The following is a 21,299-nucleotide window of genomic DNA, read 5'->3' as shown; positions in this document are numbered from 1 at the left end:
GGGCAAAAAATTGGGGGGTACAAAAAATGGGGAGAAAAATTGGGGTTTACAAAAATCTGGGGAAAAAAATGGGGGGGTACAAAAAATGGGGGAAAAAAGTCGGGGGGTACAAAAAATTGGTACAAAAAATCGTGGGTGACCCAGAGGGGAGGGCAGAGTGGGGGATACGCCTTTCTGGGTAGGACAGAGCACTGCAGGGATGCTCACAACCATGATGTTTTGGAGCACGTGGTGATGGGTGTTATTGAGGGCTGAGCACCAACACGTGCGTGCCTTTTGGGTGTTGCATATGTGGGTCCCTCCTGAGCACCCAGAGGGACTCTCTTCCCATTTCCTTAGCAGGTGGGAGGCAGGGCACGGGATGTGGGCCATGGGGCAACCCCACAGGCAAGCAGAGAGCCCTGAGCACCTCACAACGAGGTGCTCATGGACAACGAGCCGCTTGTGCTGCCAACAGGTGCCTGGGCCACCCTGTTGGCACAGGTGGGGCAGCTGGCAGGGGCTCTGAACAACGCACAAGGCCGTCTCACCAATGCCAGCCAGGCCACCAGCTGCTCTGGCCACGGACCCCCCAAGACCTGCATCCTGCTGTCGGAGATCGGGGCCGTGCTGCAGTCGGCACAGCGGGAGATCCTGAATGCTGCAGACACCCTGGCTACCACAGTGAGCTGGGCTCCTGGCGGGGCTGGTGGCGATCCTGGGGGGCAGTAGGATGGGCCCCAGGACAGGTGGGGTGGGATGCGACCAGCAGAGTGGGTGAGCAGGAAAGCCTGGGGTCTGTGTGGGTATAACCCTCCTTGCAGCTGAGTCAAGAGGAGCTATTTCCCTTGCTCCAGCCCTTTGGGAGGGTCTTGGTGCTGGGCTGGTGGGGCTTGAGAGTCCCTCCTCCTTGCCAGGGTCTCACTGCTGCTGTTTGCATTTCAAGGAGATTCCCCAGGATATCCCTCAGCAGCCCACAAACTGGAGCCGCTGGGTGCTGGAGGCACGGGCTCTGTCCGAGAGGTACGGCTGCAACAGGCACACGAGGTGGCTGCCCAGCCAGGGGTGCGGGGAGGCCGCTCCTTTCCCAGGGGGCCACTCCTAATATCACATCTCTGAGTGTTCTTGTCCCTGCAGCCACGAGGGCGCTGTTGCAGAGGTGGAAGCGGTGGTCAGGAGAGCGCTGCGTGCCTCCAACGCCAGCTCCGAGCTCCTGCGGAGTCTGCTGGAAGGGAACGCCACGCGGGATGCGCAGCGTGAGCTGGAGGCTGGGTGAGGGGCTGGCAGGGCACCACAGCTCCTTGCCTCTGGCCAGGTCCCTGTTACGGGACTCGATCACAGTGATTTGGCATCTGTCCAACTGGGAGATGTGCTGAGCCCTGTCAAAATCGTTGCACCACAGTGTTGCCAAGTAGAAAGACAGGGTGCTCCATACTGTGGGTGTTTGAGGAAAAGCCCCCAACCTTTTCTGCTGTGTCTGTGTCTGGAGCCAGGTCTCCCTCCTTTAAGGGACCAGAGGGCTCGGGCTGACAGCAGCATCCTGTCCTCACAGGTACGAGGAGATCCAGCGGGCGCAGGAGGAGCTGGGTGTGGGCATGGAAGAGGCCAGGAGAGCTTTGTCAGCCGTGCAACAGGCGAATGCAGACATGGCCAAGAAAATTCTGCAGGTGGCTGCTCTGGGGCAGGTGAGCAGCACCCAAGCTACAGCTCCTGCTGGTAACCCTACCCCCTGAGCACTGCTGCCTTCCCGAGCTGGGAGATGCTTTCACAGAGCTCTGGCATTCCTGACCCCACAGCAGGTACTGCCAGTGCAAGCTGGAGCCCTGGCACAGGACCTGGCCATGCTGGAACAGGCAGCAGTGGCCCAAGAGCTGTTGGCTCAGCAGGCTGTTGAGGCATCCCACACGCTGGCAGCTGGATTGCGCCTGGAGCTGCAGAGGACTCATGTCTTTGAGCAGGTAACTGCTGCTCACTTGCGTGGGGAGCCCCATTCCTGTTGCTCCAGTGACAGGAGGGACTGTGCCTACAGCCAGGGAAAGGATGTTTTGGGAGACATCTCCCCTTGGGCTCATGGGTCTCCCAAGGAGCTCACATGCCAAATGAGAGCAGGCTGAAACTCACATTTCTCAGCACTCCTCAGCCTCACTCCTTCCGTCTCCTCTCCCAGCTGCGGGACCGGGCTGGCTCTGCCCGTGACACGGCCACCTCGGCTGTCTCCCATGGAAAAGCTGTGCACTCTGATGCTGAGTCCCTCCTGGCCAGCCTGGAAGGTAAAAGGCACCAGTCAGAGCATGTCCAGCCACAGCTTGGCTCTCACCACACTGGCTCTAGGTGCCAAGTGGAGAAGGGCCCATTTGCCCCCACAGTTTGGTGAAGGCCAGTTTGTCCCCACAGGCACGAGGAAGATGCTGCGGCATCGGAAGGGCCCGGCTGCCCTGAGGAGGAGGATGGCCACTGTGCGGAACAGGGTTTTGGTGGATGCCCAGAAGAAGATTAAACAGGCAGAGAAGACACTGGGAAACTCCTTGTCCGTCTCCACCATGGCCCAGAGGACAGCTGGAGAGGCTAAGCGAGTCTCTGAGGAGAATGCCAAGGTTTGAGTGGGGTGTGGGGAACTGCTGGGCAGAGCCAGGCTGGCAGCCACCACAGGCAGAGCCTGGTCTGCTGCAGGCAGGGCTGCGTGTCCCCAGGTGACTGTCCCCACCTCCATCCCTTCGCAGAGGGCACGGGCTGTGCTGCAGGAGAGCAAACAGGCCCACAGGCACGCCAGACAGCTCGCCAGGCGCGCCAATGAGACCCAGCGGGAGCTATCCCGACAGGAGCACGTGGCTGAGAAGCTCAGGGGGGAGCTGGAGGAAGCACACCGGGTGAGTTGGGTGCCCTTGGGCAGGTGGTGTCCTCTGGAGCCTGGGCAGGCTCGGGGATATTCCTGGGATCCCCTTTCCCATCCAGTCAAGGGCCAAGAGGGCCCCTGATCTGGGTTTCTGTCTCTTTTGAAAGGTGGGGACAGATGTGAGTGAGATGGCAAAAAGTCTCCAGGAAGCCCGGGGCTCACTCATGGCAGATATTGAGACCCTGAACAACCTGCTGAGCAGCCTTGGTGAGACCTGGGTGGGAATGGGGGGCAGGGTCCCAGGGAAGGGCTGGGTTCTCGGGGGCCCAGGGCTCTCCTGATCACTGATGCTGGGTGTCCTTCTCACCAGCCATCCAGGCTGAGCTGGGTGCTCTTTGGCTGAGATCACCCATGGTTTCAGCGAAAATTCTTGAAGGTTCATGTCTTGAGGAAAACCCCCATGAAGAACGAATTTGGGCTTGTTGAATGTGCGTGCTCATGCCTGGTGTGGGGACACTGATCTCCCTTGGCACCTTCAGAAGGAGCAGGGCTGGGTTGAGAGCTCAGTCCCTTTGGAGCTGAGGGATGTACTGGGCTGGGTTGACTCCTTGCTGTTGGTTGGTTTTGCTCCAGCTTCTCCTGCTTTGATCATCTGGGTACATTTCTGAGTACTCCAGGAGTCTTGCATCCAAGAAATTTTGCAAAGGGGTGGACATCATCACCCATCTCCAGGCCCTGCCTGGAGCCACAGTCCTGTTTGCTTATCTGTGATCACTGGAAAGCTGCAAAGCCTCCGTGCCCCACTGCACCCGCTCCCTTTAGTTTACCTGGTGCCAAGGGTCTGAGCCCCTGGAGCATGTCCAGAACCTCTCCTGCCTGGCTGCCTGCTCTCATTCATGTCCTCTCCCCTTGTCCAGGCAACCTGGAGCAGGACATGGAGGCGGAGGCTGTGCTGAGCGCCGGGCAAGTGCAGCTGGAGCGGCTGTGGCAGCGCCTGGCCACGCCGGGCTCCCTGGCTGGCCAGCTCAACTGGCTGCAGCAGGAGGCAGCCCGGCAGCAGGAGAAGATCCAAGCATTCGAGAGTGACTTGGCTGAGATCCGGGCCGACAAGCAGAACCTGGAGGATATTTTGCGGAGCCTCCCCGAGGGCTGCTCGAAGTGACCAGCTGCTGGCTGCTGCCCCATCCCCTCTGTGCCCCCCTGCACAGGGAAAGGCATGGGGAAGGACACCCTGTGATAACCAGCATCAATCCCTCCTACTGCTACTCACACTGCCCTCCACAGAGTATCACACCCCAGGTCTTTATCTGTACTGGTTCAGGCTCCGCATTCCGAGTGCTGTGCAGCAAGGCTCCAGCCACCAGCTCAGTCCTTGGGATGGGGGACAACCAGCTACCAGGGACCACCAACGTTTCTGTGCAGGATATGGGGCCATCACAGGGCTGGTTTCTCATCTTGGAGTGAACAAAGAACTGTCACAGATTTCCTCCATCCCTCCTTCCCCACCGCAGCATGGCACACTGGGCAGGGAGAGCTTACCAAGTATGTGGCATACCCAAGCTGTAACACCCAGCAGTCCCTCCTGCCCCAGGAGATGAGAGAGGCTCTCACCTGCTGCACAGTGCCTTGCAGTATCGTGCCCATGTGCTGTGGTCACAGAGGTGCAGAGAGGAATCCCAGCGAAGCGAGGCAGAGAGCTGCTCACCGGCGGGCATACAGCTTGTCTGTTTTCCAAGGGAAGGGAGGTTGCAGCAGGAAGGGCTAAATTAACAAGCAGAAGCAAAGCTGGGCCCTTACACAGCTCCTGGCAGGAAGGTGGGGCATCCTCTGCCTGCTGCAGGGTGAGAGCAGGGAGAGAACAGCTCTTGCTGTTCCCCTACTCCAGGGTAGCACAACGCTGCTGTTGCTTGCTTTAAGCCAGCCCCATGACTGCAGTCCCAGGGGCTGGGTGGCACAGGCACCAGGCTGAGAGGTGGGAGAGATGCATCACCCACAGCCCCCACATCAGCACCTGCACCCTCTACCCACTGGGAGGAGCTGGCTGGTGGCACCAGGCTGTGCAGCCAGCACGGACTGGATGGGGAACGGCTGGACAGCAGCTCCTGCCAGTGTCACTCCCACGAGGTGGCAGAGGTCGGTGGCTGTATTGCCTTTAAAGGAAAGGCATGTGTGTTCCCCTGTGCTCCCATGCGGGCTGGGCTGTGGCCATGCAGGCAGGTCCTGGCTCAGCCCACCCTGTGCTGGCTGTGCCGTGACTCCAGGTAGATGAAGTCATTGCCATAAGACCAAAAACAAGTCCCCAGGCTGGAGCAGGTTTCATTTTTTAACCAGTTTTACCTGTGTTTTTCTGCTCACAGTGCTGTAAATCGGGTTTGCTAAAGTCTTGTGTAATTTATGTAAAATTGCTGCCATGGATGTTGAATTCCCCCAGCAACATCTTCAGTGTGTCCAGTGGCCTGAAAGGGACATGGGATTTTCCTACTGAGAACAAACCCTTTGCCTTCATAATTCTGCCCAAAAGCTGCCCAAGGAGTGGGGTGCCAGAGCTGGGGGGATGTAATGGTAGGGGCTGCCCTCCCTCTGCCCAAGGACAGCTCTGGGAAAGCAAAATCACGGAGCAGTGAGAGCACAGTGTCATCCGGCTTGGCCAGAGGCAGGGAGCCGTGGCCACTTACCATCTCCCTGGGAGGACAATTATACATCTCCAGTGAACACACAGATTTGCTGCTGTTACAGAAATGTCAAGCCTCTGCCGTGTGCCTGGTGATGAAGATGTGGTTCATGCTCCCTTCTGCTCTCCCCAGAATTCTGTGTTTTTAGCTGGCAACACCTGCCTAGAGCTGTATCCATTAAAAAATCTTAATATAACACGCAGCTGCTCGGCCAGGGCGCGTGGCAGCGGGAGGGCAGACGCTGTACCCGCTCTTGCTGCTTTTAAAGAGCAGGGGCTGAAATGCGGCCGGATTTGGAGTGTTGAGGGGCGAACGCCCGACAATTCCTGCTAAACACCACTTTAGTACATGTTCCTAACATAAGGTGTCAGGCTGAGATCGCGGGGGCGATCGCCACAGCAGCTCCAGGCCGGGACACGCATCAGCCCGGCTGTGGCTGTCCCCTCGGTCCATCCCTTGTCCCGCTGCTCGCTCTCCAGGGTCTATCCAGCAGCTGGAAAGCGGCTGTGGCGTATCGCCCCCCCACCCCACGGAGCTCCTGCGGACCCTCGGCGCGGGGATGCCCATCCCGGGGTGCGGAGCGATGCCCGATGTGCAGAGGGGGCCGGTCCCTCGATCCCCCGCGGGTCCTCGCTGCCCTCCCGGCGCCCGGCGGGCTCCGCCACCTTCCCGCTGCCGGCGGCGGGCGGGGAAGGGGTTAAGGGCGGGGGGCGGAGGGCCCGGCCCGGCCCTGCCCGCCCCTATTTAAGGCGGCGGCGGGCACGGGGCGGCTCGGTGCGATGGCGGCTCCGCGCCGGCCGAGCGGCGGGGGGCTGCGGAGGGCCCCGCAGGACGGGCGGCTGGAGGAGATCAACAAGGTGCGGCCCCGGCGGGGGAGCGGGCTGGGGGAGAGGAGGAGGAGGGTGGTAGGTGTAGGGGGGGGGGGGAGCTGCCATCCCCTTTGCCCGACCCCCTTTGGAGAGGGGGATGTGGCCAGAGGAGGCGGGGGAGGGGGATCCGGCGGGGGTCGTGTTCCGTCCTCGCCGCCCCTTGGTGTTGCCGTCGCAGGTGGCTCTTTCCCCGCAGTGCCGTGGGGACCAGCTGCCGTGAAAGTTACCCTTGGGAACTTGCTCCAGCAAGAACAGGGGCTGTTGTTCTCCTGGAGGACTTCAACCTCCCCTTCACTGCATTGAGCGCTTCAACTTCTTTCTCAGCTTCTTCTTCCCGGAATGAGGAGCTGCTGCTGCTCAGAGCTGACTCCAGCCTTTCAAGCTTTTCACTACAGCGGATGGTGAATGTGTAGCCCAGGATGGCTGGACCTGCCACAAATCTTAAGCAGGGGGAATGGCAGCTCCTGGATTAGCGCAAAGTGCGCTGGGCTTTGTGCCCTTCATGCCAGGGTCAGGCAAGGTCCTTTCCCCGGAGCTTCGGTTTTGCCCTGTCCCTTGCTTGGCATGGCGGTGGGGGCAGTTCTCTTGGCATCCCTCCCGGCTAAGAGCGGTCCTGAGGGCGAAAAGAAGGGTTTAACCTTGAAACAATCAACGCTGGGATTTCTAGGGTAGTTTCCAGGTGGGTTTGGTGGTTGCCTGCTCCTATAGCCAGTGGCACCTTAGTGTTCCAGGTGGAGAAGTCAAATCGCTGCACAAGATGAGAGTCCGGAGGAGACGGTGGCTCACCTTGCCCTCAAACTGCCTGAGCTCTGAAAAGTGCCAATATGTTCCACCAGACAGCAGTGAGACAGTGGAGGTCAAGTTTATGTAGGTCATTGGAGAGGGAATTAAGTCATTAGTTAAGTCATTAGAAATGATTCAATTAATTAGAAACTAGGGTGTACTGCTGTGGATAAGAGTGGAAAAAGAAGTGCTGCAGCATTAAGGTGTAGAATAAGAGCACTTGGCTAAAAAGGAGCCCTTGAAAGGCAGACACGGCACACTCTGCTCCAAGAAGGGACATAGGTGAGCCTAAGATATCTCCCCTAGCCAAGGTGGAGTTTGCCCTTAGGTTGAGGATGAAGGGACTGTGCTGTACCTACTGCTGCAGCTTCTGCTGCTCCAGAACCATCCCCCAGTGTCACTCAGGCACAGGATGGATAATGTGATCTTCCAGCTGGTGGGAGCTGTAGGACTGAGTCTGGGAAGCTGTGCTTCCTGGGATGCTGCTGGTTTGCCTCTGCTGTATCCCAGGGTTGGGGGCTCTTCCTTCTCCCATATAGGGGACATAAGCTCCTATCAATCTCCTAAGCTGCCATCAGTTCTGGCTTTTTCTTGGGGTGAGGTCTGTACAACCAAAGCCAAAACAAGCTACATAACTTCCTGCTGATGGAGCTGCTTGTTTGCATCCTTGCTGCCCGGTGTGTTGGCTCATTACTGGGAGAGGGGGTTTGAGCAGCTCCAAACCAAGCTGCAGATAGCATGGGTAGCAGCTGCCCGTGGATCCTGAGGAGCCATCGTGCTCAGGGCAGCAGCCCCCAAGCTGCCCTGCTATGCTCTCTCTGCCAGCTCTGCATGGCAGTGGGGGAGCGCAGTGTGAACATTCGCACACCTCTCAGTCACAGAGCTGATAAGAAACTTGGGCTGATGCTGTGGCTGGAGCCAGGGAGGGGGTTTCCCAAGACCCAGAGAGCCCCTGGGTTGTAAAACAGTCAAGTGCTCCTAATAAAACCAATCAGGCTGAATTCCTGTCCGGCTTAATCTCACTGTCTCATCCTAACAATTAGCTCCCTCCCAGCCCTGTTTTCCTGGCTGGTTTCTTCCCTGGAGCTCTCACTGGGATAAGGGTCTGGCAGGCAGCATCCTGAGTGCACACATGCTGCTGAAGGACAGCTGAGTCCTACTATTGACTTTTCCAGCTTGAAAACGCTCCTCTGGGGTCCCCTCTTGCCTGTTCCCCTCTTCCTGGGGAAGGCAATCACATTGTTCAGCCTCGTGCATCAAGGTGGCAAGTCTAATCCAGCACAGATTAGTTTCAACCTAGTTTTATCCACTAATACACTGGGCTGTGGGGAAGAAATTCAGCCTGTTAGAGAGCAGATGCCCACTTCTTTCATCCAGAGCAGGCAGGAGCATGCCTCAGCCCCTTCCCAGCACCAGCAGGCAGGGCAGCTGGCATTGAGCACTTAAACATCCCAGTAGGAGCTTGGCCTGCTAGTTGGGGTCACCCTTTTGGGGAGCAAGGAAGAATTTATTTTTGCTAAGGTTGCCTTGCAGGTAGCTGGGACTTGGGTGACTGAGGTTATTGGCTTAGAAAAGTCTCTCAACAGCTCAAGAAAGACTGTTCAGGGCAGGAGCGGGGGAGAGGCTTATTAAGCAGTTCTTATTAATAGAACATGCCCCTTAAAATGGGAACTTTAGCAAAGGGCTCTAGGAGGAACTTCAGCCACTCTGAGTCACAGGCCCTGGGGACTGAATTCCTGTGTGCTATTGTGAGTGTTTGCCTTATCGCAGTCACAGCCCAGCTCACATACAATGTGGAGGGTGGAATGCCTTTCAAATACATCCCCCCCTATTGCTTCCTTCCACCTGGAGCAGAGCTGGGATACTGGTGGTCTATCCAGTCCCCCTCAGGCTGAAACTCAAGGAGTCCTAGATGTGCGCAGTGTCGCCTGTCCTGCTCTTGTACCCGCTCTTGGTGGGCTCCTGGGCACGTGGCCCTCAGCCATCATGCATGGATGTAACATCCCCTTTGGTCTTCACCATTTCTGTGGTGCTTCTTGCTCCCAGAGAGGTGCTGCGCTCTGCTTTCACACACCCTGTCCTGCTGGTGGGTTTGCTGCTCCTGCAGGGCAGGAGTGAAGCCGTGACCTGGTGGCCGGGAGATGCTTTGACCTTGTTTTGGTTTTCAGTGATGTTTGCCTTCCCCAGAGGGGATGGCAGCAGGTAACACTACTCCAGTCTCTGGTCACTTCTACTGCTGCCTGAGCCCAAGTCTCGGAGCTCAATTGGGCCCTTTGTGTTGGGCTGGTAAATGATACCCCTGGGTAGAAATAACTGAGATAAATGAAACTGAGTTGGCAGAGGAGAGCAAAAGAAGGAACTGGGAATGTCGCTTTTCACCACAGCTCTCAATTTGAGCTGGTGACCATGGTGATGAGGGAAGTCAATGTCACAGTGGCTTAGTGGGCATGGTCTCTAGTGGCACGTCTGGAGTTCACGAGGTGGGAGGACAGGGTGGCAGTCACTTCTGTCCTAGTGGGCTTCCTACAAAACCTTAGTTCAGCTGCAGGTGGAAGACTTGCCATAGCAGTGATTAACTGGCAGTGAAGGTTTGAGGACTCCCTGGGCAGGTCCAAGCTCCCCTGTCTCAGTGAGGAAGGAGGAAGCAGCTCCAGGTGTGTGGGCTGGAGGGACCCAGAGCAGAGGAGCAGGATTAGGGTGACTGACAGTGATCAGCACACAAGGCTGGTTGTGGCAGCAGAACCAGGCATGAGCCTGGGGCCGTGTCTTTGCTGGAGCTTCTCCAGCAGCCAGACTGGCACAGTTCATCTCACCTGGGGATAGCTGGATTCAGCCTTCCTTCTGGAAGGAATGAGTGCACCTTGGAGGCTGGAGAGCATCTGATCATGTGGATCTCCTGCAGTCCTGATGCTTTAGGTGGGGTTTCATTGGGTAGGTGGTCTCATTAATCACAAGCAACGCTTCTCCAGCACTACCAGAGCCAGAAATCCTCCTCTCTTAGTGACCCACTCCTGTCTTCCCCATGAGCACGGAGAACAGCAGTGAGGAACACATGCCCAGGGTAGGGAACAGCCTCAGCCCTCCATCCACAAACCCCTGGAGGGGTTTGTCCTGGACAGGCCCTGCATAAGCTGTGCAGATGTTAATGATTTCTACACTGAAGAATGTGGTGTTGTTGCTGAACACAGATCGAGTCATTAAGCTGCGCTGGGCTCGCTGGAGCTGGGCGGTGTGGGAGGGCAGGGACAGGAGCAAGACCCTGCTGCTCGCAGCTGCAGGGGGGTGTTGCTGGCAGGGCAGAGCAGTAGAGCTGGCTGTGCAAGTTGTGGTCTGTTCTCTTGGGTATCTGAAGGTTTTTGGGGGTGGGGCTAGGCACAAGTGACCAAAAGTGACCCAGGATTTCCCCTCCAGCGTGAGCAGGGCAGGGGGAGAAAATGGATAGCTGGTCTGAGAGAGTGAGAGCCTTTCCCTTAGCCCCACATACCCGTCCTCTTGGGTGTATGACATTTTGCAAACTTTGCCTGTTCTATTTGCAAGCCCTCAGAGGTTATCCAAGAGTTTGAAGTGTGAGATAAGAGTGCTTTTTGCAAGGACTAGGAGCCCTTGCTGGGAATAGGTGCCCAATCCACGTGCTATATGTGCCTTCAGTGGGGAGCTGAAACCTTGGGTCAGCAAGAAGATGGGGTTTCATGCAGTTATTTCAAAGGCACATGGAGTCCCATCTTCCCTTAAGCTGCTGGTGGGAAATCTGAGACACCAGAGGGATTCCCTTTGCACTGGAATTTTAATGACAAGGTGTGGAGGCATTCAGCCCATCTTCAAGTGTCCTGGTGCTGTTGGTCAGCTGTGGGTTTTCTGGGTAATACTGCCTCTGTACGTGCCCTCTAAGGTGTTTTCCTTTGCATCTTTAACCTTGGGGCTATTATTTTTTTCTGTGATAGGAATTTCTCTGTGATCCAAAGTTCAGTGATGAAGAAGACCTGGAGGAGAAGTTGGCAGCGTTCAAAGGTGAGAATGGGAGGGTTTCCCTGTCCTTTCAGCCTGACTGTTTGCTCTGAACCAGATTATCTTCCTCAGCACTTGGATCTTACCAGCCTGAGATTCTCTGCCAAATACAAGTGACTGAGCTGGGATGGGGATGCCTCCCCCTTGCTTGTGGAATTCGATGAAACTCCCTGGAGGGATGTTTTCCACACGAGCCTTTGTGCTTCTCCCACTTGCAGGGCAGGGGCATGTCACCCTGCAGAGATCCTGCCTGGTGGCTGAAATTACTGCAAAACCTGCTGCGTGGGGAAAACCCTGGGGAGCAGTGAAGGAGGGTGGTTTCTGTCTAGTTACCCACACAAGCTCACTGGCATAATGGACCAGGCAATAGCTGGACTCTTTTTTTTTCTTTTTTTTCTTTTTTTTTTTTCCCCAGTGGGTAGGAGGATCTCTTCCCACAGAGCAGAAGTCTCAGCTGCTTTCTGAAGGAGTTGGGGACTTTCTCTGCTCGAAAGTTTTATCAGTCTGATCTGGTCCTTCCCCAGCCACTTGACCCTGGAGGCAATGGCAGTAATAAGTCTAGTCCTGGCCAAAGCCTAACTCCAGTGGATCAGCAGATCTAATGCTTAGATTTGGGCCATTTGTTGGGACAGGGAGTAGAGAAACAGCTCAAAAGCCTGGAGTCCTCTGGAGCTTGTCCCCAAACTGGTTACAGGACAAGGTCTGGCAGGGCTGTTCTGGGTACTTCCACTTTCTTTCCAAGCAGTGGCTGAAGGCAGTTGAGAAAACATGCCTGTGCGTCACACTGCACTCAAGGCTTGTCCTCAGCCTGGCTCTAACCAAATAAAACCTGACCTTGCTTCCATTTCAGGCATTGTCTGCTATTTCCCTTTGAATTTTGGCTTTGCAATCCAGCATGGAGGAAGCTGGCTGGGGTTTTGTGATCCCTTACCCTGCTGGGCACAGAGGAGCCTCCTGTGCTCCCCGTTCTTTCTCTGTTGCCTTTTGTGTGACTTTGGCTTTTGGCTGCAGCCCTGCATTATTTTTTCCCATCACAATTGGGGCTCTTCAAACATTGCAACTGTAGGTCACAGGCACAGAATTCCCTGTAATGAGAGCCTTTGGCATCTCCTCCCGCTGCCTCGTGAGTTTGCCTCCGTGGCCTGTCCCGCTCTCCAACGCCTCCTCCAGCTCCCCCAACAATCAGCTCATTGTGTGATGATGGGGGGAGTGTTTCTTCTCTGCTACCCTTCCTGCTGCACCCGCCCCTAGCTGGGCCTGGGGAGCTCCTGTGCGGTGTTGGTGTAAATGTATTTGTGAGGGAGGGACCAATGCGTGGTTTTGCCCCACCAAATCCCTGCCACTGGGGTGGGAGGAAAAGATCAGTGTGCAAGCTGAGGCTGCTGTAAAGCTGCCTCTGTTCTCTGCACTTTTGGCTAAGTGTCAGCTGAGAAGAAAAGAAAACATGTGCTGGGCAGGGACGTGGCAGAGCAGGGTTTGTGTCCCCAGGCACATGCTGGGGTGTCTGACCCCTGCCAGGGAGGCAGCAGTTCATTTGCACAAGGTCGTTGTGGTGGGGCAGAGCGTGGGGAGAGACAGTCCCACATCAAGCATCACTTTGGTCCCCAAGCACATGTTGTGGCCCCAATTTCATCTTTGATCAGTTGCTGGATGCTTGAAGGGAGACATTTACTCCTGCCTGAAGCATGAGCAGGCTTTGGTTTGCATGTGATACTCCTGTAGGTCTGTCTTGGTCAGCTCATGACAGCAGTAATCCACGGGCTGAGACCCAGGTGAACACATCCAAGCCATTCCTCTGCTTCCTGCCCTAAGCTGCCCATCAGTCCACTTAACCCAGCAATTTCCTTTGGAAGGACAGGTCCTGGGAAGACTCTGCTGTGTGAAATAACCACCCTTCCCTTTGGCTCCTTAAATTAGCCTGCCACTTCTCCGTTCACGCTCATCTGCTTTGCTGGTGTCCCTGGAGGAGAGGCAAAAGGTCTTTTCCATTTTCCTTCCTGGGGGAAAGGAGCAGCCTGGAAGGGCTCAGTTAATTTGAGTCCTCGGGGGCTGTTGTGGGAGTGAGTGCTAACTGCAGGGCAAGCGGTGATTTCTCCAGCTCAGCGCTGATGGATGGTGGCAGCAGGCATCTTGCATCTTGCTCTTTTCATTTAGCACAGCTGAGATGATGGGGGGCCCCCTGAGGTGCTGGGAGCTGTATGGTCTGTAAGACAGACAAATCCTTGCCTGAAGAGCTTAAAGGCTAAATGGGGAACAGCAAAGGAGGGAGGGGGGGTCATAGAAAGCCCAGGTGTGCCACTCCAAAGGGCAGAAACCGCTCGGGATGGAATTCCTGATTTTTCTAACTGAAATCAATGCTCTGCCTGTTACAGCATGAGAGTTTTTTTGTCCTGCTGAGCTAATCAGACCTTCTGGAGCAGGTTCTGCCTTTCTCTGAGAATGCTGGAGTTGCTCGAGTCAGCAGTGTTTGACAGCAGGCTGGAAGGGCAAAAAAAAAAACCTGCTCCAGCATCACTGCTCCCAGGCATGTTCTTGGCTTGGCCCTCTTGATGTGGTCCTTGAGCATCTCTCCTGGCAGGAGGTGCTCTGGGAGCGAGCACAGTGTTGGGAGGACTGTGGAGTCTCTCCCTCGTTATTGCAGGCAACTGCGTCATTTAATCTCCCTCCTAAGCCGATCAAGCTTCATCTTGGGAGTGCTCAGGGGTTTGTTTTCCTTGCTACTCCTTCTGGGAGGCTGTTCAGAGCTTTGTTTTTCTGGCTGGAAACCTTTTAACGCTGCTCATGGCTAGCTGATACCTTGTTCTCATGCCAGTGTTTTCCTTCAGCTTAAATGAAAAGCAGCCACAATTACAGAGTGCTTAATTGTAGAGCCCTAGAACTGAGATAAGGGTACTAAAATCAGGCCTTGAGTGATCTCCCTCTCTGAAGTTTGCATTCAGCAGTATATCAATGTTATCTCCACATCTTTTATTTCATTGCCCCAAGCAGGCAGTGCTCTAAAGCCCTGCACAGCCCCTGCTCCAGCATCCTGCTAACTTGCTTCTGTGTCTCTTCCAGAGAAATACATGGAGTTTGACCTGAACAATCAAGGGGAGATTGGTGAGTGACTCTGAAGGATGCTGGGCTGGAAGAACAACTGAGTCTCTGCTGAGGTGGTGTCTGCTGCTGTATCTGCTGCTTTGTGGCCTTTTCTGTGTCCAGCCTCGCTTGAACCTTGATTTTTCAGCCAGAGGCTTCCTTGGCTTTCTAGCTCCTGCCTCTCAGCTTCCTTAGTCTCTCCTTGCCTACTTCAAGATCTAAGCTCTTCTCAGTCTTGTTCTCCCAGAGTTCTGTTTAGCTCCTCCACTTCTTTCTGCTCTAAATGCTTTTTTTTTAAAATTTACTGAGGCTTTCTTCTCAATCCTCTACTGGAAAGCTGAGAATCCAGAGCTGGGAACCCCCAGGGCTTGGACAATCCTGGGGTTTGCCTGGCTTGAGGCAGAAGCTGTGTAAATCCATGAGCGTTTCTGGTGCAGAGCAGCTCTTTGCTTTGCAGGGAGGGGAGCAGAGGGAAGCAAAGGACTTGGGTGTGAGTCTGGCTCAGCTGAGCAACCCTGCCTTGGGTCCAGAAAGCACCAGTTACATAAAGACCCAGCCTTCTGCAGGCCTGGAGCTGACATTGAAGTGTAACCACTTGTGACCTGCGCCCTTCCAGGAGGCTGCTGCCTCATTCCCCTCCTCCAGCTGAAGCGAAGCCCGTGGGGAGCTGGAAGAGGCCTGACTCAGGGTTTCCGGGAGGGGAAGGGGCCCGCAGGTCTCAGCAGGCAGCAGTGCCGTGGAAGGAAATGGCCTGTGGCGCTGGGCAGGGGCGCCTGCTCCCCACAGCTTGTTTGTCTCCAGCTTTAACCCCGGTCTTGCTTCCCTCCTCCCCATCCTTGTGATTCTTGGCACCGCACTCCGAGCTAGAGAGCAGTGTCCCCACGTGTCTCTGGAGCACTGGGAGAGTTGTCCCTCTTCTCTGAGTGTGCTGTGCTTTTATCCTGAGCTGCAGAACTGGGCAGTGATGCTCTGTACTGGGCAGCACAGCAGTAAACTGTACTGGAAGGCTTCTCATGGCTTTTGGCAACAGCTTGATGCTGTCAGCCCTGGGGCCCACAGGTGAGGTGGGAACTCATGGTTATGAGTTCCCTAGGGTCGGCCTGTGCTCAGCGTGGTCACAGCTGAACAGCACCAGTTTCCTTATTCTTGTAGATTTGATGTCTGTCAAAAGGATGATGGAGAAGCTGGGGGCTCCGAAGACCCACCTCGAACTGAAGAAGATGATCTCTGAGGTGACTGGAGGGGTCAGCGACACCATCTCGTACCAGGACTTTGTCAACGTGATGCTTGGAAAACGCTCTGCTGTGCTTAAACTGTGAGTGTCCCGGGGTGGAGCGGGGCAGACACGGGACCTGAGCTGGGAAGCAGAAGCTGCTCTGTCTGGTGGAGGTGGAGCTGTTCAGCATCTGTGGAGGGAGACAGGACCCTTCTGAAGGGGGAGTCTGCAGAGTGACATGAGAGGGTGTATAAGCTCATGTCCAGGCTGAGCAGTGGCAAGTGCTCCCAGCAGAGCTGCCTGCTGTGTGTTAGCACAGCCTTCCTCCCACATGCTGCTCCATGGGAGTGATCCTCCTCCTTTCCCGAGGGTGTGCAGGCATTCAGCACTGCAGGACTTCTTCCTGTCTCTTCCCTGAGGCTCCTGCTGGCTTTGGGGCACAGGCTTCCCCTGTGGATGGTAGCAGGACTTGAGTGGTGAATGATGGTCCTGCCAACAGCAGCAGTGCTGGCTCCCGTTTCCCACAGGATGGTCTGTCCCTGCCTGATTTTTTGGAGGCGGTAGGAGATGGGGCACATGCTTGAAACAGCTGGCACATGCTGGGAGAGGTTTTCTGTGGTACAGGCTGCCAGCACTAGCCTCCCACGGCCCCCTCTGCCCTCTCAACAGGGCTCTGAAAGTGCTGCTGTAACAAATGGCTTCCAAACACTTGCTTGGCTCCATCTCCATCCCATTGAAGCCTGGTGTTTCCTTTCACAGCCACAGAGGCTGGCCCTGCTTTTGTGTTTGTGACCACCATGAATAGGAGCAGCTCCTCTCCATCCTCCTTACCCCCTTTTTGAAGGCAGCTTTAGAAACACAGCCAGCTTTCAGGGCAGGTTGGGAGGAAGGTTCCTGTAAGCTGCTACGTCCTTGCTGTCAGTGAGTCTCCCCACTGTGTGCCCTGTTTCTGTGTGTTGGGATGCTCCTCTTCCAAGCACGCACAGACTTCTGACATCCCTGCTCCTCCTTTCTTTCCCCACAGAACCAGACTGAGCCTGCAGCCTGTCCTGTATCTTCCATCCCTCCTCCCAGCTGCAGCAGCTTTCACAAACAGGTCCCTTCTCTTGCTAACAGAAACCCCATTGTCTGTTGGACTCTCTAGAGCAGGAGCAGAAATGTAAAACTCTGTCCTAAGAGCAGTGCAGTCCTTTGATCCATCGAGGCAGCTGGCATTCCCAGCGTAGCTGCAGTCCTTAGGGAGGAAGACAGTGCTAGTGGTTGCAAAATGCTTGGGATTCCTATAGCCAGTCCCTGCCCTCTCCCTGGACTGTAATTGCTGTTGCTTGCTTGGTTTTGGTTTCTGAACGCTGTGCTGTGTGGTTACGTGCAAGGTGGGCCAGGGGTGGTGTTTGCTGTTACGCATCAGGAGTGCTTGGCCTGCTGTGTGTGCCCAGGGGATTTCGGAAGTGGCTGTCTAAATAAAATGTGCTAATCCTCTGGGCTCCGGCAGGAAAACCGGCAGAGACTTTGGGAACACGCTCCTGGAAGCTGCTGGGAAAGCCAGGCTGGCAGCACTGCCCTCTGTTGGCTTTCCTTCCTCTGTTAATTATCGGGTGCCCTTTGCAGACGAGCCAGATGCTCTTTTTCAGCAGATAATGCCCACTGATGGGTAAAGATGCATTTTATTTTTTTAATTATTATTTTTTAAATTGGTAATACCTGTTGTGTTTTGCAGGGTCATGATGTTTGAAGGAAAAGCCAATGAAAGCAACCCCAAACCTTCTGGTCCCCCTCCAGAGAGAGACATAGCCAGCCTCCCTTGAAGAGGACAGGCTGCAAAATGGGCACTGTTTGCTTTGCTGGTCTGTAAAAGAGGTTACCTGTGCTTTGTTACTTTTTACTGTGGACATTCCTAGTTTTCAACTAACCTGCCTTAGAGGAACAGCAAGGGAAGCCGGAGACCCCCAGCTCGTGTCTTTCTGCTGCTTGATCTCTTAGAAGCTGTAGCACCAAGTGTAATGTGAGACCAAAAAAAAAAAACCCACCCTGTGATCTTACTCTTTCCTCTGCTCTTCCTGCATTTCTCAGACGAGAAGCTGCTTTCTTCTCAGCATATGGATTCAGAGCTGTGCTTGTCGTAACAGGTACCTAAAGGGCCTTGCTGCCAGACATGGAGCATTTCTCTGGCAAAGCCCCTGGGAGCAGCTTCGTGGGTGAAAAGAAATAAGTGCCTTCTCTGCTCCATCCTGTACTTCCCGACTTTGGATTAGTTCTTCCCCTCCTGACCTCCCAGAAGTGCAAATCAGGCTCTGCCTGATCATGTTCTAGGTGGATGTGGGGATGTGCTTGGACACACAGAAATCTGCCTGCAGGGCTTGGGGTGGGCACGGCTGCCCTCAGGTACAGCTTCTGTCTGCTCCAGGGGCTCATCCTGCAGGCAGATCTCAGGGGTCCAACCCCCCCCCCCCACTGTGAGGGAGGATGGTTAAAGCCACCTTAGGGACCCCCTTCCTGATAAATCTCGACTTGGATCTGACCAGGAGCATAACCTCTGAACAGGCTGTTTGTCTGTCCCACCCACGGAGTGCAGAAACAAGCTGTGATGCCTTTGCAGCCCTGCAGGATGCCTGGGGGAAGTCAAACCTTCAGGTGAAAGAAAGCAAGCTTTGGGTGACCAAACTCTGGGCCCTGCCAGACCAGTTGCAGGTGAGGATCTGTCCTCAGGCAGCTGCTCTGTCCCTCTGGTTTTTGCAGACCTTCCTGGATGTGTTTCATCTGGGTCCCCTGGGCCTGTAGGGTGCATTTCCCTCGTAGATAAGCCCTCAAGTCTTCAAAATCAGAATGGCTGGAAGTGTGGAGTGTGAGCTGGGGCTGTGCTATCCGTGCTCTGGTTACTGTGGTGATTCTTGTTCCACGCACAATTTCTGGAACCCAGGTGTTTGCTCTTTGCCCTTTCCCTACTCTTTTCGTAAATGTTCTTGACAGCTTTCAACTTTTTTAAAATCATGGTTTAATAAGTACTTTTTTTTTAAAGGAAATACAGATGATTAACTCTACTAGGCTGATTGTTTCTGCCAAAGGCTGCACTTTTAAATAAAAATAATAAAAAAAACCCCATTCTCACTACTGTTTGTGTGAAAACCAAAACTGTAAGGGAGAGAAAAATTATGAGTAAAAGCAGCACCAGTCTACTTCAAGGACTGAAAATAAATCTCCTGAACCTACACTGTGTGTCAGTGTGTATTATCTCCTCTGAAGCTTGGTCCATATGATTGGTTGCAGATTAAGGGAGCTGGTGTCCAAGACTGTTAATATAAACCCCTAAGCAGATCCTGGAGATAGGTCTGGACTGTCTTGATCTGATCTTTGTCTGTAATAACTGACCAAATGCCATGGAGTTTGTGTGATGAAATGCAGAGGCCACCTCCTGAAAGCTGGTTTGTGATGGTTTTTTTTGTCTTTTTTTAACCCTGACTTACTGAAAGAGAGCAGGTGGCAGTGCTTGTTTTAAGGAATAAACAAGAGCAGACACTTGCAGTGCTTCTCTTGAAAGACTGTGGTGGATTTTTTCATCCCCTCTGCTCTTGAAGCAGTTGCCTGAGGTTTGTGTCTGATGTGAATTATCAAAAGAGTAGACCAGGTTTCCTGGGGAATGACTGGGTGCACTGTTTCCATGTGTTTCTCAAAAGGACAGGATTTCCCTGAGATCAGAGTCCCATGTTTGCTTTCTGCTGCCTGGTAGCCTCTGGGAATGCACCTGCTTTTCTGGGCTGTGTGTGTGAAACCATTGTTCAGCCAGAAAATAAAGGAAGCATATTACACAAGGGAAATTTGGATGTGGTTTGCCACAGGTCAGGTCACTGCCCAAGGCCATCAGTGCTTCTGTCTCTGTGGAAATCCTTGTCCTTTTTGGTCCTGGAAAAGAGAAGCACAATCTACTAAAGATGGAAACATCTCAATGTGTCCCCATAGGGCTGAGTGCTAGGGTGATGCCTGGTGCTGGTGCTCTGGCTAAGTGGGGGCTGAAGCCCTAAAACTTGAGGAGCAAGCAATGAAATTGAGGTCCTGTTGTGATCAAAACCCCACATGCTGCTTTCATGTTTCCCTGGAGCACAATAAAGCTATTCCAGCTCACAGAGCTTCTGTTTTTCCAGCTCAGCCACCCCTAAGTAGACGTGTACAGGGACTGACCCGGAGCATCCCTGCAGTCCATACCACGGGAACAAGATTTTACCTGAGCAAATGGCATAAAGGTGTGTCAGGGGAGGGTTAGGTTGGATATCAGGGCGGATCCCCTCAAGGTGGAGCTGGGATGGGGGTCCTGCAGCTCCCACCGGGTCTGGCCCCGCCCTCAGAACATGTGGAAAAAATCAGGACGAGAGGGCTTAATTTCGAGATTTACGTTGGACATCAGGAAGAATTTTTTTCCTAGAAAGGGCGATCAGACATCCGAAGGGGCTGCCCAGGGAGCTGGTGGAGTCGCCGTCCCTGGCGGCGCTCAAGGAAAGACTGGATGCGGCACTGAGTGCCGTGGACTAGCTGACGTGGTGGTTTGGCTCGATAACATCTGAGGTATTTTCCAACCTAACTGACTCTGTGTGTTGGGAAAAAAGAAAAAAAAAAAAGGAGGAGGATTTATAAACCCCAGGGCCCGCTGGGAGGACCCGGAGCAGCGAGAGCCGCGGCCAGAGCGGCGCGGGCGGAACCGGAAGCGGAAGTGTGTGGGGGCCGTCCCGGCGGGACCGCGGCCGCGGGGCCGCCATGGGGGACGATATGGACGTGATCCCCGAGCGGGAGATGAAGGTGAGGGGTGTAACGGGGCAGACCGCCGGCCAAGGAGGGGTTCGACAGGCGGCTTGGCTCGGGCTGGGGTCCTTGGCTTAGCGCTGGAGGGGAGCAGGGCTTGGGGAGGGCTTGGGCTGCGCTGCGGGGGGTGGTGGGCTCTGGAGGGGCTTGGGGGACTCGCGAACCGGGGTCGGCTCGGGGCGTCCTTTAAGGGTTTGTGAAGCACTTGAGGGCTCAGCAGAGTCTCCTACAAGGGGGTGGAAGGGAGGGTCTGGCGTGGCCTTTGATGGAGGGGGGTTTTGGTAACTCCTGGGGAAGGAACCACGGAATGGTTTGGGTTAGAAGGGACCGTAAAGACCCTCCCGTTCCACCCCTCTGCCGTTGGCAGGGACACCTCCCACCAGACCGGGTTGCTCCAAGCCCCGTCCAGCCTGGCCTTGGACACTTCGAGGGATGAAGGAGGGTTGGACGAGCCTTATTTTAGAAGAGTGATGCGTTTCTGAGCCCTCCGATGGGCGTGCCTTGTGCTGGGAATCTCCCAGCTTTGGGAGCAGCGTGGGGGGCTGTGGGGCAGTGTAAACTGGAGCCTTGCTGCGTGGTGCCAGCCTGGCTCGTGGCTGTGTAAGCAGGGACACGGGGGAACAGGTTCCTGGAGAACATGTGGGTCTTTATGCAGCTGCTTTCTGCCCTCAGAAACGGGGGAGTTGGGCTGTTTGTGTTGCAGAAGTTTCTGAGTTCCTGCAGCTCCTCAGGTTGCAGGGATGCACTTGCAGAATGCTCTGGAAATAATTTGGGAATAAAACTCAGACGCTTGATTGGAGTTACTGGCATTAGACCCAGTATTAGGTCTCCCTTCTCTCCTCGGGAAGGGAGACTCATTCCTAAAGGGAACCCCAGGTTTTGCATGGTAACAGTGCAGCTGCTGTTTCTCAATTCACTTTGTGGGTTTGGAGGTTTTTATCTCTCACTCTGATTTTCTCTCCCTCCTTTTTCCGAAAGGACAATGTGAATTACGAGAGAAATGATTGCAAAATAAAAAAAATAAGTTTGAGTGTACAAAGTAATTTCTGGGGGTGAGTGAGAGGAAAACCTGTGTC

General features: G+C 54.8%; 3 protein-coding genes across 4 annotated transcripts in view; all 3 read left to right on the top strand.

Annotated features, from left to right (window-relative positions):
• Nucleotides 1-4,725, top strand: part of LAMC3 (laminin subunit gamma 3) — a 17,725-nt gene extending 13,000 nt beyond the window's left edge. Inside the window, exons 19-28 of the mRNA XM_027877874.1 lie at nucleotides 458-663; nucleotides 926-1,002; nucleotides 1,117-1,251; nucleotides 1,532-1,664; nucleotides 1,776-1,937; nucleotides 2,147-2,249; nucleotides 2,374-2,573; nucleotides 2,700-2,846; nucleotides 2,980-3,079; nucleotides 3,730-4,725. Of these exons, the coding sequence (XP_027733675.1) occupies nucleotides 458-663; nucleotides 926-1,002; nucleotides 1,117-1,251; nucleotides 1,532-1,664; nucleotides 1,776-1,937; nucleotides 2,147-2,249; nucleotides 2,374-2,573; nucleotides 2,700-2,846; nucleotides 2,980-3,079; nucleotides 3,730-3,974 (1,508 nt within the window). The 3' untranslated portion in view covers nucleotides 3,975-4,725. The remainder of the gene's footprint in view (nucleotides 1-457; nucleotides 664-925; nucleotides 1,003-1,116; nucleotides 1,252-1,531; nucleotides 1,665-1,775; nucleotides 1,938-2,146; nucleotides 2,250-2,373; nucleotides 2,574-2,699; nucleotides 2,847-2,979; nucleotides 3,080-3,729) is intronic.
• A 1,521-nt stretch (nucleotides 4,726-6,246) lies between these two features.
• On the top strand, nucleotides 6,247-18,641 carry AIF1L (allograft inflammatory factor 1 like). Its single transcript, XM_027911662.1, has 5 exons — nucleotides 6,247-6,341; nucleotides 11,078-11,144; nucleotides 14,199-14,240; nucleotides 15,372-15,534; nucleotides 17,153-18,641. Exons 1-5 carry the CDS (start codon nucleotides 6,264-6,266, stop codon nucleotides 17,238-17,240), a joined length of 438 nt encoding a protein of 145 aa, XP_027767463.1. The 5' UTR covers nucleotides 6,247-6,263; the 3' UTR covers nucleotides 17,241-18,641.
• Nucleotides 18,642-20,129: 1,488 nt separating this feature from the next.
• Nucleotides 20,130-21,299, top strand: part of NUP214 (nucleoporin 214) — a 40,529-nt gene continuing 39,359 nt past the window's right edge. For both annotated transcript variants that reach the window (XM_027911661.1, XM_027911660.1), the window contains exon 1: nucleotides 20,130-20,220. In XM_027911661.1, the coding sequence (XP_027767462.1) occupies nucleotides 20,179-20,220 (42 nt within the window). In that variant the 5' untranslated portion in view covers nucleotides 20,130-20,178. The remainder of the gene's footprint in view (nucleotides 20,221-21,299) is intronic.

The sequence above is a fragment of the Empidonax traillii genome, unplaced genomic scaffold (genome assembly GCF_003031625.1).
Source record: "Empidonax traillii isolate 1590-97213 ecotype Southwest subspecies unplaced genomic scaffold, ASM303162v1 scaffold34:size3740991, whole genome shotgun sequence".
NCBI classification, from domain to species: Eukaryota; Metazoa; Chordata; class Aves; order Passeriformes; family Tyrannidae; genus Empidonax; species Empidonax traillii.
The sequence above is the reverse complement of the archived record's forward strand: the minus strand, read 5'-3'. Positions and strand labels throughout refer to the sequence as shown.